Source organism: Musa acuminata, chromosome BXJ2-6 (genome assembly GCF_036884655.1).
Source record: "Musa acuminata AAA Group cultivar baxijiao chromosome BXJ2-6, Cavendish_Baxijiao_AAA, whole genome shotgun sequence".
In the NCBI taxonomy this organism is placed as follows: Eukaryota; Viridiplantae; Streptophyta; class Magnoliopsida; order Zingiberales; family Musaceae; genus Musa; species Musa acuminata.
In genome coordinates, this window is record NC_088343.1 from 6,213,005 (window position 1) to 6,234,506 (window position 21,502).

The following is a 21,502-nucleotide window of genomic DNA, read 5'->3' on the forward strand; positions in this document are numbered from 1 at the left end:
ACCATTCGTTGACGTGAAGATGTAAATCCCTCGAAAAGAAGAATTGAGAGAGAGAGAGAAAGGAGAGGGAATCGATTACTGTAAGTGTTAATTTGAATTCACATTGAGGGTTAATTGGATTCATTTGTATCCTTAATTAAAGGCTCAAAAATGCCACTATAGTCATTTGGGGCCCTGAGTTATAATAAAAAATATTTAATATTATTTCTTACGATAACATTTGGTATCAAAATAGACAAGACTAAAATTGATTTATAAAGATCCGGTGAATATATTAAAATTTAAATCGTAACATTTGATATCAAAATCAACCTATAAAAAAATTAATTTCACATAAAAATTAAGTTTGATTAAAATTAATTTATAAAAATTAATATTAAAATTAACTTATAAGAATTCGATAAATATATTACTATCCATTTTAACTTAAATATTTTAATCGATTTGAACCAAACAAAATTGTTAAACCAATTAACCCATCACTTAAGCTGTAACAATTTTTTTATCTCCCACACATCTTCCATGCTTTTTTTAGATTTAAAGCAGATAATTTCCCTCAGATTACACTATTCTCATGCCTTTTGCTCGACTTTTGTGCTCTTCCAATAATATTCTTAAAACAATTCAAAAGATATGTAATGTTATAAATACAATCATTGTGGCAAATAAATGTAAACATGGCTCAACAGCTTGTTTGAGAACAGCAGCACAAGAAAAAAAAAGCTTTCCTCGATCCAAAAGAAAGGTCGCAGCAGCTTCACATTCCAAAGGATTTGGAACTCAATTCAGAATCAGCTCCAAGCAGCCTTGAGCTGATTATTATCCTTGAGAATTGCTTTCGTATTATCCTTTAATCCTGATCCCAAGAGCAAAGATCTAACATGACATGGAAGAGAGATTATTTATGTAGACTTGAAACTCTAGTCTGGAACTCGGCTGTACTGGTCCCCATACTGCAGAGGAACTCTGAGACAGAAACTTGACGATTGCAAAGTAAAAACATACTTCTAGTTGTTGAATCTCCTTATTCTTCTTTATTCAATTTACCAAATGTTCTTTTGGCGTATAACTGTTGTTCTCGGGCACGCTTGGCAGCAAGAGCTTCTTCGTCTAGCACTTGAATAGGTGACCACTCTGGGAAACTCCAGCTTGAATTTCCATTTTTGATCCTGGTTAGAGTGTTCTTGAAGTTTTGAAAACGGGGTCTCAACTGTCTGGTGGTGAAATCTAGTGCCGTCCCTGCAGCTGCGAAGATGATTGCATATTTAGCTGCTCCTAGTTGACCACCTGCAATGAAATGGAAAAAAGAAAAATTAGGTAATGGAAAAACTGAAGATTGTTATGCAACCTGATGTGCAGGTCAACATGGCTTTATTATGATACAAATAACAAAGAAAAATTAGTTTATGTATCCGCGAGAACAGTTTTTGATCCTTTAAAATGCACTGGATATTCAAATATATAGAAATGGTGGAATGAGAACCTATATTTGAATCAGTTTTACAGATAATAGAATCAACTTACATTCACAAAACTATAGCCAAACCCATTTCACATAGAAACAGACTCAGATTGAAATTAGCTGACCACATTTGGCAACAATGGTTATACCCATACACATTTCCTATGGTAATTGTATAAAAGATCAAAGAACTCGAATAATAAAGACTCAACCGAAAGAACACAATGCTAAGCCATCTATGCACCTTCTCTTGAAAAATTACCTGCTTGATTCATTCCGTTAACATACTGTACATATGTATATGAAATTAAGCAAGAAAAGTTTGATGATAAAGAAGGTTCACCACCTTGTAGCCTCCCAAGAAGAGCGCCACTTGCAATTCCTCCTATCACAGAATTTAAAAGGTCATCGGGTTCTGAAGCTCGAGCATCTCTTGCAAGTTCCCGTGCACCTGAATAATCAGTATAAACACAGCAGCAAGACTAAAGGGCATCAATAAAGTGACACAAAATATCAAAGTAGATCCGGTAAGATTCCTATTTAGAGTACCCATAAAAGGAAAAGTAGCAGAGCCTGTAAAAACCTCTTATCCTTAATCATATCTCATATGCTACTATACATGTCTAAACACTCTGCCTTGTACCATGAAAAGTATAAGTTTAATGTTCCATAAATCAGTTTCCTCTGAATAAAAAAGGTAACTAATTTCCAGTGCTCTTGATTTTCATCTGCTTTGAGACCATTAACTCCATGCAGCATGTAGAATCAAGAACCTGACTCAACCTTGAAACTCCAATATTTGGGTTGCAGCGATCCTAGAAAGCATATCAGCCAACTCCACCTGATATCAAGTTGGTTCAACCCATCCCAACTAATCCCTTTTTCCTTTTTAGAGGATCTTATAGCTGGAGAAATAAGGCTCAGAAGTCATGAGTCACATGACCCACAAGGCCCCTACTCGAACACTAGCAAGTGTCACCAACCATTATATTGCCAGGAGCACAAGAAGATAAGAGAGGGAAAATGGGCAGAAAGAGAACACGACTTGTTTTATTCATCTTATGGGATAATAAGCGGAAAGACAGGATAATGAGAGGATAAGAGAGAATAGCAGGAATAATGAGAGAAAATGAGTTTTATTTATCTCATTATGGGATAATGAGAGAAAATGAGCAGAAAGACAGGATAACGAAGGGAAGGAAAAGAGGAGAATAGCAGGGAGAGGATAAGAATACAAGAAAGAAACAATGAGGAAGAAGAGAAAGAAATAATAGTTACATTTCTTATTTTTATTTGTTTTATTTTTCTGAATATAGTTTTGACTTTTTAGATTGTTCTACTTTATTGTACAGCAAAAACACCAGAGCTGATCCAGCTCTCCAATCCTAATCCCTAGTTCAATTGCCGATCCAAATCATCATATTTAACCTGAGGAAGTTTCCATTTCATTCCTGATCTTTTGTTCTTTCTTGGAGCTAAACTGGGGCAAGTAGTCGATATCATTGTTCCTCAAAAAATGAGACATTTCTGATCCTCAGTTGACACTGCAATCCAAATATCTTTGTTGAAATATGATTTCTTTGATTCTAGCTATGCTTTTGGTTTGGAATGGTTACTCTTGGTTTAGAATTACTCCTGCTTTCTTGCTTTGGTCATTGTTAATCACTAAAGGGCCTGCTATAAGCTGTATTCTAGCAAAAACTATGTAGTTATTTAGTGAATGTAACAAAAAAACACGTTCTTAGTTTATTTTTGACAAATAGGAAGTTTGTAGACATAACCATGATATTTTGTGTTTTAGATAAAAGGAAAAGAGAGAAATGGCATCTCTTTGTTCCAATCTTTTGGTGGTTTTCTTGTTGGGTTAGAATCACTAACTCTGGCATCTTGATGGAGTGATGAAATCAAGATTTTGCTGGTGGTCTCTAAGCTATGTATATTGCTAGACGTGCCATTGAATAAAAGTTGCCCCTAACATTTATGATTAAAGTGGGTGTTAAACCATGCTATCTCAACATTCAGAACATGTTTGTAAAACCAGCTCTTTGGTCTGTCAACAAAACACTCAATAGTGATTAAATTTTTATAGGAGAATATATCTAAAGTGGTAGATATATCTTTCTAAACTTCTTTGTTTCTTTTCCTTACTCAAGAGATAGAACAACATAATACATCTTCCCTGAGATTGGATCAAAATTGGAACAAAATCAATAATGAGATGAGGCCATTTCATGAAAAATTAATTTTCCAGAATAGTACTTTGTCTTAACCACTTTTCCGCATTCCTTATATGCATTCTCACTTGGTCTACAGGCAATGACTTCAGCTGGCACTTCCTAACTTTTCTAATTTTTGGCACACTGGACCTTTTTTCATCTCACATTGCAAGTGGGTATTTGTAACGTAATCAACCAATTTATATTGGATATATTATGAATTATGTATGCCATCTCAAGTTGGTCTATTCGATAATTAAGTTTTTCTTTTACCTATCATGTGCCTTTCGGGGATTCTTAAACAATTTCTATGTATTTTTGCCGTTACATCTCTACCAACATATTGAAATTTGGTAGACTATGAACTTCAATGGTTTAATTCATTACATACATATAAATCCAGGAATACAATATTTAGCTGTTTTTTCTCTATCTATCGTTTCCAAGACCAGACGCACTTGTAATTTTGTGATGTGTGCTTCGTTATACTTAGTTTGTGTGCTGGGGGGATTATAAGTAATCTTATCTACGCTTAGGGGGATTACAAGTAATCTTATCCATGTAAGAAAAATATATAGGAAAACTGAACAAAGACTTAGTAAATAAGATTGTCATGATCCAGTAAACGCCCGAATGCACAAATGTTCTTCCTTCAAATTATTCAGCATCGAAAGAAAGAATCAAGACACATAATAAAAAGAAATAATCTAACAATTTTTCTACCTAAAGAATTGATCTTTACACACTGAACCATGATTATATTCTCAAAGCAACAGAGGTATCTAATCTCAACCAAAACAACAGACTAAGGCGACAGATTACCGCAGTAGCAACCGGTAACGATGGCCAAATCGGCCGCATAGGTGGCGGCGATGGTGCCCGTGCCGAGAACCTTCCGGTGCTTAGAGACCAATCCGGCTCCTCCACCGACCACCCCTGAAATCGATCGAATAAATCGAATTGAATCCTTGGGATCTAAGAAGAACTGATAATTACACGGACAGTTCACGAGAAAGAGGGCAAAAAGTGAGAGGTGGGTGACCAGCGAGGAGAGTGGGAACAATGATGCGCCCCTTCCAGCCGTCCGAAGGTCGGCTGCCGGGCGCGTCCGTGGCCCTCTCTTCCGACGACATCTCCGGCATGCCCACCGCACGCGACTACGCGAGAGCAAGCAAGCCGTCTTCCAAATAGAACCAGAGTCGAGGAGTAGGGAACCAAAGACCCGATACAACAAACCTCTGTAACGGACGATAAATACGACTCGATCTAAAGATGGGTTAATTACGTATTTTGGTCTTTATCTTTAAAAAAAATTATATTAATATCTCTATAGTTATAAAAGTAAAATATATAGATTCATTTATCTTAATATCGTTAGTTTTATTAAAAAAAATAAAAATAAAAATAAAATTAATATTTCAATTAATGATAACAGACGATAATGCCGTTGAGATCGTGGATGACTGTTGTTGATGAGTAGAACGACAATGAAAAGTGAGAGTCGTTTTGTATCTACGTCGATGTCGATGCAGTTGTCCAGTGATCCTTTCGTTGCATTACATATGTGTCGATATCGATACAATTATCGAGCATCGTCGTTCGGTATCTACATTTGCGATCATTTCATCGTTCGTCAGTTACGTTGACACCAACATAGATGTAAAACGATGCTGCTTGACAATTGCGTCAGTATTGACGTAGATACAAAGCAATCCTAATCTCTCGTTGTCATTTTCTTTATCCACAACATTTACTCACGGTCCCTAACGGTGTCACGGTCCTTTTCATTGATGATGTTATGGTAATTAGTAACTATAGATGCTAATATAAATTTTTAAAATAAGTTATCTAAAGATTCTAAGTTTCTCTTATAACGTGTCCAAGACGTAGAATGGGTGTTCAGTGACCTCTGTATGAGGATTGCTTTCATCGATGCTACGATGGGGATGTATTCCAATGTTTCTCTCGAGGAGAGTGTCACAAGACATCGAGGACAAAGTAGAAAGTAATGGTTTGTATTCATAGAACTAGTTTTCGTCAGTGCAGAACAGTCGACTGTTCTTTGTACAAGAGAAGAAATGTCGATGATCGACATACTAGTAGTCAAACAATCAATAACTTGGATCACAACTGAACGAAGTCTCCCTTCAAGATTTAGGTCTTAAGGCTCACACACAATCGATCAACATTTGCATGAATTCGACAAGGTAAACGATGGTCAACGCAATCATAGAAGTTGAGACATCTTAAATGGGAGTCTTTGATTAGAAGATGGCAACAAAAATCTTGCCCTAATAGGGGCCTTTATATAGAGCAAACTGATGAGGTAATTAATAAAGCTAAACTATGAAATGTGTATATGTATGCATAAGCTAGCCTCGATAGTAAAAATGATTAGAAATTGTATTCTGGATTCTTTGCATCACAGTGATCACGAGGCAGATGTCTCGACGTCAACATCTTCATCATCCTCGGAAATAGATGAAACAGGGGTGCCTCCCTCCTGTTTCCGGTTGTTATTTGGCAGTTGACTCTCCAACTTCTTTCGTCTCCCTGCACCAATCTTTCTCTGGTTCTCTGGAAATCAAAAACCAAAAGAAATGAGAATAGAACAGCTCCGTTGAGCATGACGAACAATAAAATACAAATGAGCTTCATTTTACTCTTATTGTTGATTGCGCTGCGAGTCATGGCCAAGAAATCATCCCAGTTGTACTGTTTTAGTTCTTGTTTCTCCTCCTCCGTGAGCTCAAAATTGGGTTCTCTTCCGCACATGAAAGCCGCTCTGTAGGTAAAGATGAACTCCTCATAAAAGGAATACGCAGCAGGAAATGTAAGTCACGCCGAAGAACTACAACATCAGTATCTTCTAGTAATCAGTCAAGTCAACATCAGTTGTCATACTCTGAACTAGACACCATAACCAATTAGCAGGACAATTGCCTAATGAAATTGTTCCCTGAATCCTGTACAATAAATTATCTCCGATTTTACAAGAAATATCGAAGTCATGGAGCAGGTGGGCAAAGCTAACTTGTGGAAGTTTCCACTGAAAATATTGTCACCAGTTAGGTTGAGAATAATAAAGAAAGGCAATGATATTGTTGGGAAACCTAGAAGATAAATCAAGAAAGACAACGATATTCTCGGAAAGCCTAGAAGCTTTGTGGCACAAACAAAAATTAAAATACCAGCTAAGTGTATCTAATAGATTAATACCTGTCATACAATCGAGCAGCTTCTTCCTGAGACTCGACAGTTCCCAAATGAATCTGTTTCTTATCAACTTTTATTGCTGCCTGCCATTTCATATTTTTAAAGTAAACCCCAGTCATTTTGCGTGGTTCTTGGTCTTCGTAGTGCTTTCTCCTGTGTCGCTTGCTACGCTTTATTTCTTTACCTCAAATAGAAGTAGCAAAATGGCATGTAAGTTAAATAAACAATTTTAAAAAAAACTCGCTTAAAACAGTAAACACTAAGTCAGCTCCTTTTATGAAAGTTTGATTAAGTTGATGTCAACAGAATGAGAAAAACTCTACAATTTTCAACTCTTGTTTTAAAAGACATGGCAAGCTTAGTGAGTCTTAATAACAAGTGTACGTGTGTTTGCTGTTCAAATTTGTTTCTACAAAAAAAAAATTTAATGGATCAGCAATCCAGTTCGGTAAATGTAGAACATGGCAATCTCTGAAAAAGAAATGAACCGAAATTTACCCCCTTTATACACAAACATGTATATACAAAAAAAAAAGACTTTAAATTTCTACTTGCATATTGAATAGTCACACTTCAAGAACTGATGAAAAATTACATGAATTAAAATTATTCTTCTAGTGTATGAAATTTTCTGTTTTCCTTTCCCAGTGTATTAAAAATTTCTGGCTCTTAGTCACCTATTCCTTCTTCTAAGTAAATCAAATTAAAGGAACTACAACATTATGCATGATTATTCGTACCTGAAGGTATTCCATACTCAGAGAATAAATATATAAAGGTTTCAAGGCATTCAATATCAAGTGAATTTTCAGGAAAAAAACAAACCAGGACAATGATGGTTCAGCGCCTCCTTCGGCGTAGTCAAGCCAGATACATTTGAGGATCCAGAATATGTTTCAGATTTATTTACCTGCAGAACACAATGAGCATGGAAATACCTCAGCAAGGACTACAGCTTAGGCTTAATAATATTACATTAGGTCTTCGAGGAAAGGGTTTGTCAATAATGAGTTATGGTGATTGTGTGGACATAGATACCAGCAAGGGGCCTATTGGTTCAAACTTCAAAAGTATATGGAAATATCATCCAGTGGTAGAGTCACTTTTTCAGTGTCTCATTTCGAAAGTCTATTGGACTGCATAGTATAAACTCTAAAGAAATAAGGTGTAGAAAAAGGTTTACACAACCACTGAACCATGGCAGTACAGTGAAATTGGAGTATAAGGCACAGATAGGAGAAAAAGTAAACCAAATAACAGGCTTTTTAGAAGTACATAAATTTTCCAGTGTAATATGTTGATCTTCTATATATCATGCGTAGGACTTAATATATGGAAGAAGCAATACATGCCAGATCAAACTAGCATAATAGTTTGCAAAATGAGAACAATTCTGTCTAACCTCTAGTCTTTCAGTAAATTAATCATGTAGAAATAACTATTGATTGATGGTCATGGCTAAATAATGCATACTACTAGATCAAGAAACAAACATATTATGTGGACTATTTAAATGAGACCTAATTCACATGAGACTGGTAATTGCACATTGCTATTAGATACCCAAAACTACCAGCACTGCCACTGATAGTTCAAGCTTTTAGATACCTAATCAGCATAATGTATATACTCTCCCCCTTATAAATCTGAGGCTTAGTTCCTATTGGTGCAACTGACAGATATAGGTGCTGATCGATAAAGGATCAGAATTAATGCAAAATCAAACTATAAGACTATTTCATCAATGGAAAAAATTATCCGATTTTTTGAAAGAACATTATTTTTTATTCCCAGATGCATCTTGCAAGTCAAAAAGAATCAGAGATACTACTTTAAAGAATTGAGCTACTTGTCCTAAAACTAGAATATGAACATAGAAAAATAAAAGGTCAGTCATTTAATGAAATGTGAACATACCATTTGTATATTTTGAGTGTTAGTTCGACTGATAGTTTTTGCAAACCTGAAATATTTCTAGTAACAGTTTTCCTCATGACCACCTTCAGCCTAAGAATTGTGATAGAGGAATAACCTGTAAACTGTTGTCTAGATGTGCCTCATACTAGACTTAATGTGCACTCTAGCATACTCCATTAATTTATAACAAACGGATCAATTTCCTTGTGCCTTAGATTTGGAACCATGTATCCCTGTCTCTTGAATTTTATCAATGAATGTGAAGCATATTTGGCTCAGCTTGAACACTAAGTGGATGCTGAACAGTCTTGGTTTCTTGGTATATTAAGAACTATGTAAATATGAACTCAATCAATTAGAAAAAGCATTTCAAAAATCTTTCTTAATTAAACAGAACTTTTTAAACAGTATTCGGATTTCAGATCCCAAGTAATGGTATACACATAACCTAAGATAGGATTAAAAAAAAGGATTTTAACAAGCCATTGTGACCTTGGGTCAATGACCAGCTTTTGACAATCCAAATTTGAAAAACAAAATAGTGGCATATGTTAGCAACAACCAAGGATGCAGTTGTTGTCAAAAATTCGATTTGGTGGTTTGTATTTCAAAAATGATGAATATTGTCTAAAGCATCATTCTTCAGGATCAATAGAATGGACCACGTCCGAGGGAATGCTAATAGTTGCAAGATGAGTTATTAGCTTTAATCGATCACCATTATAGTTAAATGAGATACTATCTACTCCATTAACTGTAAAATGAACTTATTCCTCTAACATTCCCGATAGGAGAAACAGTAAAACTTGAAAAAGGACAGAACACATGCTATAATATTGATGTAAACATGCCTGCATACTCGAAAGCAAATTAATTATTTTAATAAAATTGTATACAAATCTAAGCAACTAATGTACCAAACTGACAATAACAACACTCATTAAGGGAAAACTATATATACCAGCCGAAAGAGTGAAAATGTGTGTTATTAGTATAAGCCTGCAGTATATGAACATTACAGTACATGAACATCACATATCAAACAGAACATAGAATATAATGATTGCAATTGCTGAAGTAGGTTTTTAAAAGTCTAAGTAAAACTTATAAATGTAAGACTTTTGAGCCAACAACTATGTCTTGACAAAGGTGACAAATTATAACATATAAATGATTGATAAAAGACACATGTGGCAGGAATATAGCTGAAGAAAAATGAACCTAGGATTCTAAAATTAAATATATACCAGCTTTTGAGGACTTGTATTAACTGAAGATATGGGATATACACTGACTGGCTTGACATGTTGATTAGGATTTTCCACAGAATTGCCATTGTCAATTGGCTGAGGAACCACAACCGGGAAAGAACTTTTTCCTGAAACATCATGTTAGAACTCTTACTAGAATGATAGGCCCAACAAGCATGCTATAAATTCATCCAATTATTAAAATGGGACATGATAGTTCCACTTCCATATAATCAGAAGTAAGATGTCAGAGATGTAAATAATCCATCCATGTCACAAAGATTCAAGTTAACTAATGTCTTAAGTTTTTGACTCTCACTGAAGGTGAGGTGAACCTTGGTAGTTCCTTTGTGATCTGAAAGATCAGGTAAGAGTCACGGAAACAACCTTTTTAAATATTTAAAGGTAATTGCATATATATCCTGGATCCCACATTGGCGGAAGCCTCATGCACTGATATGTCCTTTTTACTCTTACTGAAGGTACCAAGTCCTTTTTACTCTTACTGATATGTCCTTTTTATTCATCAACATGACTTCTTTCGAGACATTAACAACAATTGAAACCTTGGAAGATCAAACTAGAGATGGAATAGAAATACTATCTTCCACCACAAAGAAATCACTTAGTACGCAAAGCATGCATATCTGCTAAGAATCAAGGTCCATGGTATAGAATCTATAAGTCATCAATCCCAAACTAATAAAATTAAAGGGAAAACAGTCATTTGCATCATGCATGCTGTGAAATCATTTATAGATTGAGTAAATTGCATTACCAGAACAGAGCCCCAAATATCTTCTTCGCCTTATGCTAACCATTGCTGACTGCCTTGCTCTGAATGAAGAGGATAAATTAATGGAAAAAATAAACATCCACTGAATACTATTAGAAAACATGAACAAAAAAAAAACTAATGCTGAACAAAAAGTTCAAGATAAATTGGCCTAGATAATGGACAGGAAACTAATAGCAGTAGATCACACCAATTGCCAGGGCTACATGATAAAAATACCTGATTGATTTATATATCCACTAAATCAAAATGTAACAGAAAAAATGATGCCTACATTTCAAACTAGGGTTAAAAAATAACTGACTTCTTAGACATTTTACAGGTTTGGTATTGCTTCAGCTTTTTGCAAAAGCTCTTCACATAATAGACATTATAGAAGTTTTTAATGGAGAATATTATTTTCAACTTTTCTTTTGGTTTGGAGGGAGTCTTCCTTTCGGGGATGGGTTTAGCACATTCACCCATGTGGATAACGAATTCCTTAATCATAAGCCAATAAGAAGGTAATCAAATAAATGCACTTGATGCAAAACATGACTTGATGTCCAATTAAAACTGTGAAAAGGTAGATTCAATTAGCATTCACGTCCTATTAAAATTATCCTAGAAAAGCTCAAAATTGTTGGATCTCAGCAAGTCAATCGCAATACTTGTTCTGTTTATCAATTCTCATGTTTTAGCAATACATTCCCTGCAGACGCATCATCATAGTATCAAACTCACAGGAAAACATGATGGAAATCCACTTAAGCAAGCCATCTAGTTATCTAGTTTGTCCAATGGTTCTGATCATATCTTGAAGAATAAAAGCGATGTCAAATGATTGGATCCAGAATATGATGCCCTATAAGAATTAAGTCATTTTCAGAATGAAAAGGGATTCCAAAAGTATCTGATAATATCATTTGATAACATTCTCAAAGTATAGGTACCTTTCCTCTTTAATATCCAAACATAAATCCTTTTCACAATAGACAGCTTAAAAACTTTTATGGTTGCTTCATTCAATCTGGACATCCATTGTCCAGAACAGTTCACAATCATATGGTGTGTCCACAATAACTAGGTGCTATATCTTTCTCACCAGAGGCATAAATTGTCATCGGCAATTGTGATCCATCTTCTGTTGTCGTATTGCCCTATAGGACACACCATGAATCTAAGTATTTGGATTACAAACTAACAGCTCGACCTCAAACCCAGAACATCCAGCAGTATAAATCAACTAGATTGGTCGAGAGTTTGAGACTAACCCGGAGCCCACCCACATCACTCCAGCTTAACAATCAATTTAGTTGAACACTGACATATGACTGAAATGACAATGGATGTTAATAGAGCTCCACCTTCAGAGATGACAAGATTGAGTTCCAACCTGGCACACCACCAAGTCAAAGGGAATCATCTCATTGTTGAGCTCCATCGTGCATCAATCCTGATGCAGAAATATTGGAGATCTTCAAGAAAGAAGTGGAGGGATGAACGCAGTCAAGTAGCTCTTAGCTACCTTTTTGGGGATGGATTCAAATTATACTCAAATTTAAGTAAATTTCCATCATTTTTTTTTTGTCTTTATTTAGGTTTGTCTCTAGAAAGATATGAAGATTTCTTAGGGACGAGACTAAGACAAAGTAAAAGAGACTGCAGCAGCAAAGTCTTCTGTCCTTTAAGAGAGCTGATTGAACTGATGCATCATACTTATGTCAACTGCTATTGTCACAACTGATGGGAAATATTCACAGAAACAAGTACAAAATTCAAGGCATAAAATTTTCGTTTCAAACTGACATGAATCTGCAGAACTAAACAGAGAACTACTGAAGATCCTCATGATGCACACAAATGAACAGTAACTTCAACATATGGTAAGGAAACTAATTTCCCACTATGACTCGGTCTTATATCAATTGCCTTGATGTGCTATCCCGTTGACTCCACGATACCCGAGTCAAACATCACAACTCCACCTTGTTCCCGTGAACAGGCACTGGTCATCAACCAACATTATCATCATTCATCAGTATAGAATTAATCAGATTACACAGAGCAAACAGAAACCAACTCCAACCCACACGCTCTACTAAAACAGCAATCCCTAGAATACAAATCTAACAGGGTGGTCAGGCCCCAAGCTCCTCCAGCAACACGCGATCAACGATCAAAACCCATCAAGAACCTCAATCTGGTAGAAAGTCGAAAGGTCCACCAGACCAAACCAAACCACCACCTCGGATCTCGGGAAATCCGATTCCCCAGCCTTCACCCACACATATTCCACGCCCGCACAAACCCAGATGACGGAAAACCACCGACAAGGTCCAAAGCCGTGAGCCGAGGTGGCCGCCAACCCTCAAGAACCCGACCCCAAACACCCCCCAGTCCACTCACCACGTACAGCACGAAAATAAGCATCGGCACCACGGCAGACCAAAAGGAACACAGACAAGAATCCAAGAAAAAGGATATGATGAGTCCGTACCGGGTTTGACGCCGGTGGGAAGATGACGACGCTCGGACCGGGAGGGCGAGCGGCGATGCCGACGGCTGCTCGAGAGAGGTACGAGGAGGAGGTGATCGAGATGGAGGCTCACATCAACCACCTGTCTTCTCTTCGATTAGTGTTGTCTTTCGTTTCTTCTCCCCTTTTCTTCTTCCTCCTCTTCTCTTGATCTTTTCTCTGTGGTTGTCTCCGCGCTCTCCCCTCTCGTATTCGAGGTGTCGAAGGCACCGAAGCGATGGGAACGTATGTTTTATGTCACCTTCTATTCCCACTTCAAATTACCATAGTGTCCCTAATCCTCGTGCGATTTAACCAACCGCCCTCCTAAATTTCCGGGCCTTCCCCAATTGCATCTCTCTTTCATTTTTAATTATATCAAATTTACTAATTTTGAATATTTTAATTTCACTTCTATAATTCCCCCAAAATAAGAAAAAAATTAATATTTATCAACGTGGAGCGACACGGTGGGGGGGCATTTTGGGAAATGTGGGATCGCCTCAGGTTCGGTGACGGAGGGAACCGGTAACAGCGTTTAGGCAGCGGGCACCGACGGGGAGGTGGTTGGATTTAGAGGAGATATAAATAATAATATTATTATTATTATTATTATTATTAAACCAAAAAACATAAAGGTGTACTGAGGATAACGTCCACCTAACTAACTTCACTGCCCCTCCAGAGCCTCTAACCTTATCCTACTCCACAACACGGCTCGAGCTGATGGGTTCAGCCCGTTTCTTTGCTTTTGATTTCGCGCTCGACTCCATGATGTGAAGCTTGATTGGGTAGTTTAATTGGAAACATATAGTGAAGGAAGTCAACAGATAAAATTGACCTCTTCTTTTAGAATCTCATGTATAATCCCTATTTCGTAAGAACAATATCGAACTACCACCACTGTTTAATCTTATTCGATATCGTGAGAATTGGGCCAAACTTTGGTTGATAGATTCCGTGAAAGTTTTGACCGGGGTGGAATCATAATGATATATAATTAAAATTATAAGCTCCAAAAATTACTTATAAGGATAAGAAAGATCGTTATTGTAAGTATATGAGCTTCAAAAAATATTTTTAAAGATAAGAAACACCTGACAAACCTATGAGTCGTTAGTTCTCATATTCCTCAACCAACATGGGATTAAATGATCTTATCATCATTCAAATAGGAGTTTCAAATAAAAATGAGTTCCTCCGCATTGTCTAAATGGTTTGTGGACAATACTACACTAAATAGAACAAAAACAATCTATTGACATGTAGTAACACAAAAGTCATTGTCACTGAAGGATTGCATCCGAGTATACTCGATAGAACTTCTTTGGCCTTAAATGCTTACATGTTTTGGTGGTTCCTCAACAATTTATCAGGATCAGGAACACTTTGAATGGCACTCATCTCCCATACCTTACGATGCATTCCACATGGTGATGGACTAGCTTTGGCTACGGCACCGTGTCATCAAATACTGAAAACCAAGTTCATCAATCTGAGCAAATCGAGAGCTGGTTCAAGAGATATGTACAGGTGCAGAAAGTTTATGAGAGGATGCTCAGGTTTTTCTCATCTGTATAATGCAGTCTGATGGATTATTAACCAATATTCAATCGAAAAGAGAAGTATAGAAGGAAAAGAAAACAACCATACTACTTCAGCATTGTTGTGTTCCATCACCAGCTGATCTTGTAACGTAGACAATATGCTCTAATTTTTCCTCGAGGTATACTTTTGTTGTGGTTGTTCCTCCATATTATTTGGTTCAAGTGTAGTGTTGCTTCATCATATTTGTGTTGACTGTATATATATTGGTTTTGCCCTCTCGTTGACCATTTTATGAGTTGTAATGTCATATATATTTTTGTACACAATTTCAAACAGGTGTTCATGACACACAATTTGATATTATAGGACTGAAACTTGAATTCACGGAATTTTTTTTTGTTATTTGTCATAATTCCTCGTGTAAACAAATTCCTTATATTAATTAATTTGGCTGGAAAAGCCTAACTTGAGCAGGAGGCTTTAAATTGCTCCAAATGGCAACATTCTGATGGACCGGTACCATATATGATTGACTACAATATTTTGAAAGGTCAGTGGCAAAGCTATTGAGCATAATCCCATTAATGAATCGATTATCTCATCAAATAACAAAAATTGATATCAGAATTGATCTGGTATAAGAGCTGCATCACTGAAAATGGATTTTATATACACCATGCTAAAACTTGATTTCATTCATCTGAACCCAAATAAATGTCAACCAAACAAGAACAAGTCGGCCTTCATCATGCCTACGTTTATTAAACTTAAGAAAAAAAGGTATTGCAGTTCGTAATTTGACAATAGTGATAAGAAACCTTCTCACAGGTCAAAAAAATATCATTATTCAGAAGGATCATTATGCTAAATAGTTTACCTTCGAAGCACATGAACTTGCATCAGAGGACGAAGAGTTTGTGTGGACAATTAAACAAGCAAAACCAAGCACAGATTTATCAAAATATAAGGGGTTGAAAGAAACATGAGCAGAGTTGCATGCCGATGACGACGATACCCTAGACCTCGTACCTTTTTTCTTTCCAACTAGTCCTTGTACTTCATTGCAGACATTTGAAAGCCAGGCATGTCAAATGATGCGGCAAACTTTTCGACCGCTGCCTTGAGCTCCTCTATGTCCTTATTGTTCACCAAGCCTTTGTTGAAGTCCTTCAGCAGCTTCCCATGTTCTTTCTGAATGCTCAGGCAAATGGTCACAGCCTGGTGAAGGAACTCGGCGATCTGCTCGAAATCCTTCTCGACCAAGCCCCGTGATGTCATGGCAGGAGCGCCTGAAAGATGAATCACATGGAACTCCTATGACGATGAGAAAAAGCATTGCAGAAGCATATAATGATCGAACAACATAGAATACGTTTCTCAAGGGTTAATGCACCCATTTTTGTAGAGGTAAAACAAAAAAGATAGAGCCCATATTAATCATGGAGGACTAGTTAAACTGAAACAAAATCATATGACGCTGTAGGAGTAAAGAGATGAAGGGAATCTATGTAGGGAAGAGCTAGGAAGAGCAAAAACAGATTAGCTAACTTAACAAAAATATTTTAAATATACTCCATAAATTCAACAGACCTATCAAAGAAAGCTTTTGCATATAATACTAGAACCATGAATGTCCTTTCTAAATCCTAGTATAATATCCTCAATAACATCCTATATCGGCTCTTCTGTTAGTTATTCCATAATATGATCCTTGAAAACTCTGATGTCTTGTTTAATTTTATGCCCTAAATTGACTCTTTCTACTTCAACAATTTAACCCTAAAACAGGGTATCAAAGAAATGAGTGCAGCATTAATTAGACCAAAATACGAGGTTCTACCCAATGTGCACTCACAGTAGTAAGGTAGGAAACGATACAAAAGGCAAGATTTAGAGGAATGAAGGGAAGAAGTTACATAAAGAGGATAATAAGGTCAGCAACCTAAGAAAATTCTATAATTTCATCCATAACTCTATGAAATTCTGTTGAGAATAAAATACATTGTTAATGGTTCACTTAATAGAAGCTTAGACTCTGCAACCTTAGATTCCACAGGCATTTCCAAGTTCATTATGCCTTTGATATCGAGCAAAGAAAAATTAGCATTGAGCTAGAAAATGAAGGGTTGTATGGCAAGTAGTCCTCCATTAGTTCACAAGTGTAGACTTTCACTAGGTAGGTTAAGTCTGTCTTTGTGATTCTAACCCTTGATGCCAAGTTGGGAAATGAAGCAACCTCGCCGATGCACTAAAGCCAACCTTCTTTTGCTTCATAGAAAACAAATTCAGAGAAGTAAAATAATTCAAATTCTAATAATGAACTACCACTTTTCAGAGCTTTACAACCTGATGCAAGTAAATCACGCAAAGGAATGTTCTTACCTATACGCACACCACCAGGAGCCAATGCACTGCTGTCTCCAAATACAGCATTCTTGTTAACAGTAATATTGCAAAGATCACAAAGTTTCTCAACCTTGTTTCCTACACAAATCCAAGGTGAAGGGATAGATAAATTTAAGAGAAACAAACACCAAATAGCTACAAAAAGAAGTGAAGCTTTTAGTACCAGTCAAGCCAAGAGGTCGAAGATCCCAGAGGACAAGGTGATTCTCAGTTCCATCTGTCACGAGCTTGTAGCCCTTGCTCATCAGATAATTCCCGAGAGCAACAGCATTGGCCTTAACCTGCTTGGCATATGCCTTGAATCCAGGCGACATAGCTTGCTTCAATGCCACAGCCAATGCAGCGATCTGGTGATTGTGAGGGCCACCTTGGAGAGCTGGAAACACTGAAAAGTTGATTTTGTCCTCAAAATCATAAACAGCATCTTCTGGCTGTCCTTTCTTTGGAGGCTTAGGGCCTTTCCGGTAGAAGATCATGCCAGACCTCGGTCCTCTGAGACTCTTGTGAGTAGTGGTAGTGACTACGTCACAGAACTCGAAGGGGTTTGCAGCTTCCTACATCATAGTGAAATAACCCTTTTGATCAGCACAATATTTAGACGCATGCAGAGCAAAATACAAATTTCTCAGAAAAACAAATAGATCAACTTTGAAATTACTCTGACTTACCGTATCATGAGAAGAAAAGGTCAATGCTAATAATCAACAAAATAGTCCAACTACTTGCAAGACCTATGTGAAATTATAAATTGACCATAACTGAGCTTTAATTTCTACTAAATGGATAGATATAGAAAAATGCAGTCAATAATCGTAAAACTGTAAAGTGTTTTGTTTACATCAGTAAAAGAAAAGGCAATGTAGCTTAACCAACAAAATTCTAAGACCAAGTCCAAATAAAAAACACACAAATTCAAGATGTTTGAACATGCATTACAACCAATCAACTCTAATATAGGTCAAAGAAAAAGATACAACAATATAATAACTTTCAGATCTTGCGCCTACGTCTAGTAATTAACTGAAAAATCGGTTCTTGAAAAGTGCATTGAATAAAAAGCTAGTATATTTAATGTAATCCGAACCTGCAGATCTATTCCATATCATGCAAGGATCCAACAAAGGTCATCCATTCAAACCAGCTCTTGAAAAGATGGTGCAAACAGAACACGCTGAAGAAAACCAAAAACCACTTGTCCAGATCTATCAGATCTATCCTACCCATCACTTACAATAAGAAGAAACAAAAGGAAAACGAAAGGCTTCGTTCTTAAAACAGGAACCAAAAAGAACCCTAGATAAAGAAATCACCGTTCATTACCTGGGCGGCCACAAGGCCACTGATGTGAGCCATATCGCAGAGCAACAAGGCCCCGCACTTGTCGGCGATGGATCTGAACCTCGCGTAGTCCCAATCCCTGGGGTAGGCGCTGCCACCGCAGATAATGAGCTTCGGGCGAAAGTCGAGGGCCTTCTCCTCGAGCTTATCGTAGTCGATGTAGCCGGTGGCGTAGCTAACCTTGTACGGGAGGCTCTCGAAGTAGATGGAGGTGGCGGAGATCTTCTTGCCCCCGGAGGTGTAGTATCCATGGGTGAGGTGGCCACCGGACGGGAGATCGAGGCCCATGATGCGGTCGTGGGGGTTGAGGAGGGCGGTGTAGGCGGCGAAGTTGGCAGGGCTGCCGGAGTAGGGCTGGACATTGACGCCCCACTTGGCAAGGTCAAGGCGGTAGGCGGCGAGGGCCCGGGAGCGGCAGAGGTTCTCGATGGCGTCGATGTGCTCGTTGCCGCCGTAGTAGCGGTTGCCGGGCATGCCCTCGGAGTACTTGTTGGTGAGGGCGCTACCAAGGGCCTCGATGACGGCGAATGAGGTGAAATTCTCGGAGGCGATGAGCTCGATGCCGTGCGACTGCCGCCGTTTCTCGTGCTCGATGAGGTCGTGGATCTCCGGGTCCACGGCGGAGAGCGGAGAGAGGCCCCATTCGCTCACAGACTCCATGGCGCTAGACGTGGCAGAGTGGGAGAAGGGCAGGAGGAAGGAGTCTTCAAAGAGATCGGGGAGGTCCGCGGAGTTGAGTTGGGCGTGGTGAGGGGAAGAGGATTCATAGGAGAGACATAGTTTGGTTTGGTTGTCATGGCGGTGACGACACCATTCTAATTGTTTATTTCGTGTTAATAAATATAAATATTTTTTATTAATTATATTTATATATTATAATTATAAAATAAATTTTTACGATATCCGAATTAATTAGTATATTGTTAAATAAGCGATATGTCAAATATATTATATGTATATATATATATATATATATATATATATATATATATATATATGACAGAATAAAATAAATAAATATGTGCTGAAATTGGTGATACAATTATTTTCAAAAGGATATGAATGGATAGTGACGAGGGTGATAAATGGCGACAAGACTCGGACTGACGTCAGTTGACCCAAACGAAGCTCACGCCTCGATCAACCCGACAGAACCTAGTCAAACGAACCAGAACACAGGCCGAGGCCCATTAATGATCGCTCAGGCTCGATCCCTCACGTCACACCAACAACGATGTCAGACGCTATTAGAGGTACGATTCTGCTCCCTACGAGCAGGCACATCAAGTAACACTAAACTTCCATATAAATACCCTCGCGTTCTAAACGCCAAGGGGGGAAAAGAAGAAAGACACATAGGAAAATACCGCACTAATCCACATCATTGACTTGATCGACAGAGGGGTCGGGCCGAGCTTCCGACCCGACCTGTGTGCAGGTACGAAAGACTAAGCTGTTTCTTCCCAACGCCGCAGAGTGGAACCCTTCCCCGCAGGACACCCCCATGAGCTCCCACGTAACTCGATCCCTGCAACCGGTCGCATCGACAACCCCGGAGGGACTCCGAGCAAGATCCCTGCCATTCGGACCTGAACCGAGTCGCGACGGCCCCGAGGCCACGGCTCAAAAGTTGCTCACACCAACATAGATTAATATTTTAGTTGTATTACATATTTTTCGATGTAAAACTATAATTTATGTATTAAATGCTTCTTTATATTTTTTTCTCTCAATCTAATTAAATATGTTTTTTTCTATTACAGTGAATTCACATTTTTTTTTATTAATTTCCTTACAGAATGAAGCCCAAAATAATTTGAAATATGAAGAAATAATCACATGTAAGCATACTTTGATTGATTTCTTGAGACTGTTTTAGCTGATTAGGTCCCAAAAATTATATATATATATATATATATATATATATATAGAGTTTGTGACATTGAAACTCCATCTTATGATGTCACTAAAACAAGACCATAACACCATATACTGTATCATTCTAATATATATAAACAATTATCAATTATGTAAGGAAAGAACAGCATATGATGTGACCTTTGCTTGAAGATTTGGCCCTCTGAATCTTGAAGTCACAGGCAGTCATGTTGATTTCATTGGACGCTCGGGGGTTGGTGAGCTGTGCATCCTTTTCCCACCCGCCGCTTGTTGTCTCTTTCTTCAACCAAAGTGGGATGACAGTGAACATTTAGTATTTGTTTATGAAAAGAATACCTTCTTCGTATTATTTTTTTTTTTCTGTGAGATTGATTAGATTCTCGAAGTATCAGCAGCAATAAACAGTACATGCTTCGGCTCTTTGTATTCTAAGATTTGAAAAGAAAATAAAAATATTGTGATTATATATATTAAACATAAAAAAATTTAATTTCTGATTGCTCAATATAAATATTATATATAATTATCAAATTAATTTTTAGAAATAAAATTTATAGATGAATTTTAAGTAAAAAATGTTACATGTGAGAATCTAAGTGTATTGATGAAAACAAAAAATAGAAGATACACTTAAAAAAAAATGGGTAAGAAAGTAATTTCGATGTCCAAGTTATATCTTCAATTGTGACATGCCACTAGGGACCACGAGCGGATATAATTGACTAGAATGACATATTTGATTCTAAGAATGCTAGAGTTTTTTATTACTCATGAGGAAAAGGACGATGTAAATGTTGACACTCTACATCTATATTTAACACCGATACATATGTTGAGTGGTACTCTATATTTACATTGCTCATCTTTCTTTCTCCCATGTGTTTGTTGAATAATGAATAGGAGGGAAAAGGATAAGGGATCAAGAAAGGGGAAAAGAAATATGAGTATTGCTCTTCT

General features: G+C 37.3%; 3 protein-coding genes across 6 annotated transcripts; all 3 read right to left on the minus strand.

Moving 5' to 3' along the window:
- Nucleotides 1-590: 590 nt before the first annotated feature.
- On the minus strand, nucleotides 591-4,899 carry LOC103987123 (uncharacterized). The gene is made up of 4 exons (XM_009405329.3): nucleotides 4,721-4,899; nucleotides 4,501-4,614; nucleotides 1,809-1,913; nucleotides 591-1,287 (listed from the first exon to the last, which is right to left on the minus strand). Exons 1-4 carry the CDS (start codon nucleotides 4,818-4,820, stop codon nucleotides 1,025-1,027), a joined length of 582 nt encoding a protein of 193 aa, XP_009403604.2. The 5' UTR covers nucleotides 4,821-4,899; the 3' UTR covers nucleotides 591-1,024.
- A 1,011-nt stretch (nucleotides 4,900-5,910) lies between these two features.
- On the minus strand, nucleotides 5,911-13,578 carry LOC135614449 (ethylene-responsive transcription factor-like protein At4g13040). 4 transcript variants are annotated; one of them, XM_065111840.1, is made up of 7 exons: nucleotides 13,337-13,578; nucleotides 10,840-10,898; nucleotides 10,101-10,189; nucleotides 7,720-7,804; nucleotides 6,898-7,072; nucleotides 6,342-6,463; nucleotides 5,911-6,255 (listed from the first exon to the last, which is right to left on the minus strand). In XM_065111840.1, the coding sequence occupies exons 2-7, from the start codon at nucleotides 10,880-10,882 to the stop codon at nucleotides 6,110-6,112; spliced, it is 660 nt and encodes a 219-aa protein (XP_064967912.1). In that variant the 5' UTR covers nucleotides 10,883-10,898; nucleotides 13,337-13,578; the 3' UTR covers nucleotides 5,911-6,109. The 4 variants fall into 4 exon arrangements, with proteins under 4 accessions (XP_064967912.1, XP_064967911.1, XP_064967910.1 ...); XM_065111839.1 differs by having other exon boundaries at nucleotides 6,898-7,078; XM_065111838.1 differs by having other exon boundaries at nucleotides 10,059-10,189.
- Nucleotides 13,579-15,709: 2,131 nt separating this feature from the next.
- Nucleotides 15,710-19,418, minus strand: LOC135614450 (serine hydroxymethyltransferase 4). The gene is made up of 4 exons (XM_065111841.1): nucleotides 18,629-19,418; nucleotides 17,472-17,862; nucleotides 17,285-17,386; nucleotides 15,710-16,191 (listed from the first exon to the last, which is right to left on the minus strand). Exons 1-4 carry the CDS (start codon nucleotides 19,304-19,306, stop codon nucleotides 15,947-15,949), a joined length of 1,416 nt encoding a protein of 471 aa, XP_064967913.1. The 5' UTR covers nucleotides 19,307-19,418; the 3' UTR covers nucleotides 15,710-15,946.
- Between the last annotated feature and the right edge of the window lie 2,084 nt (nucleotides 19,419-21,502).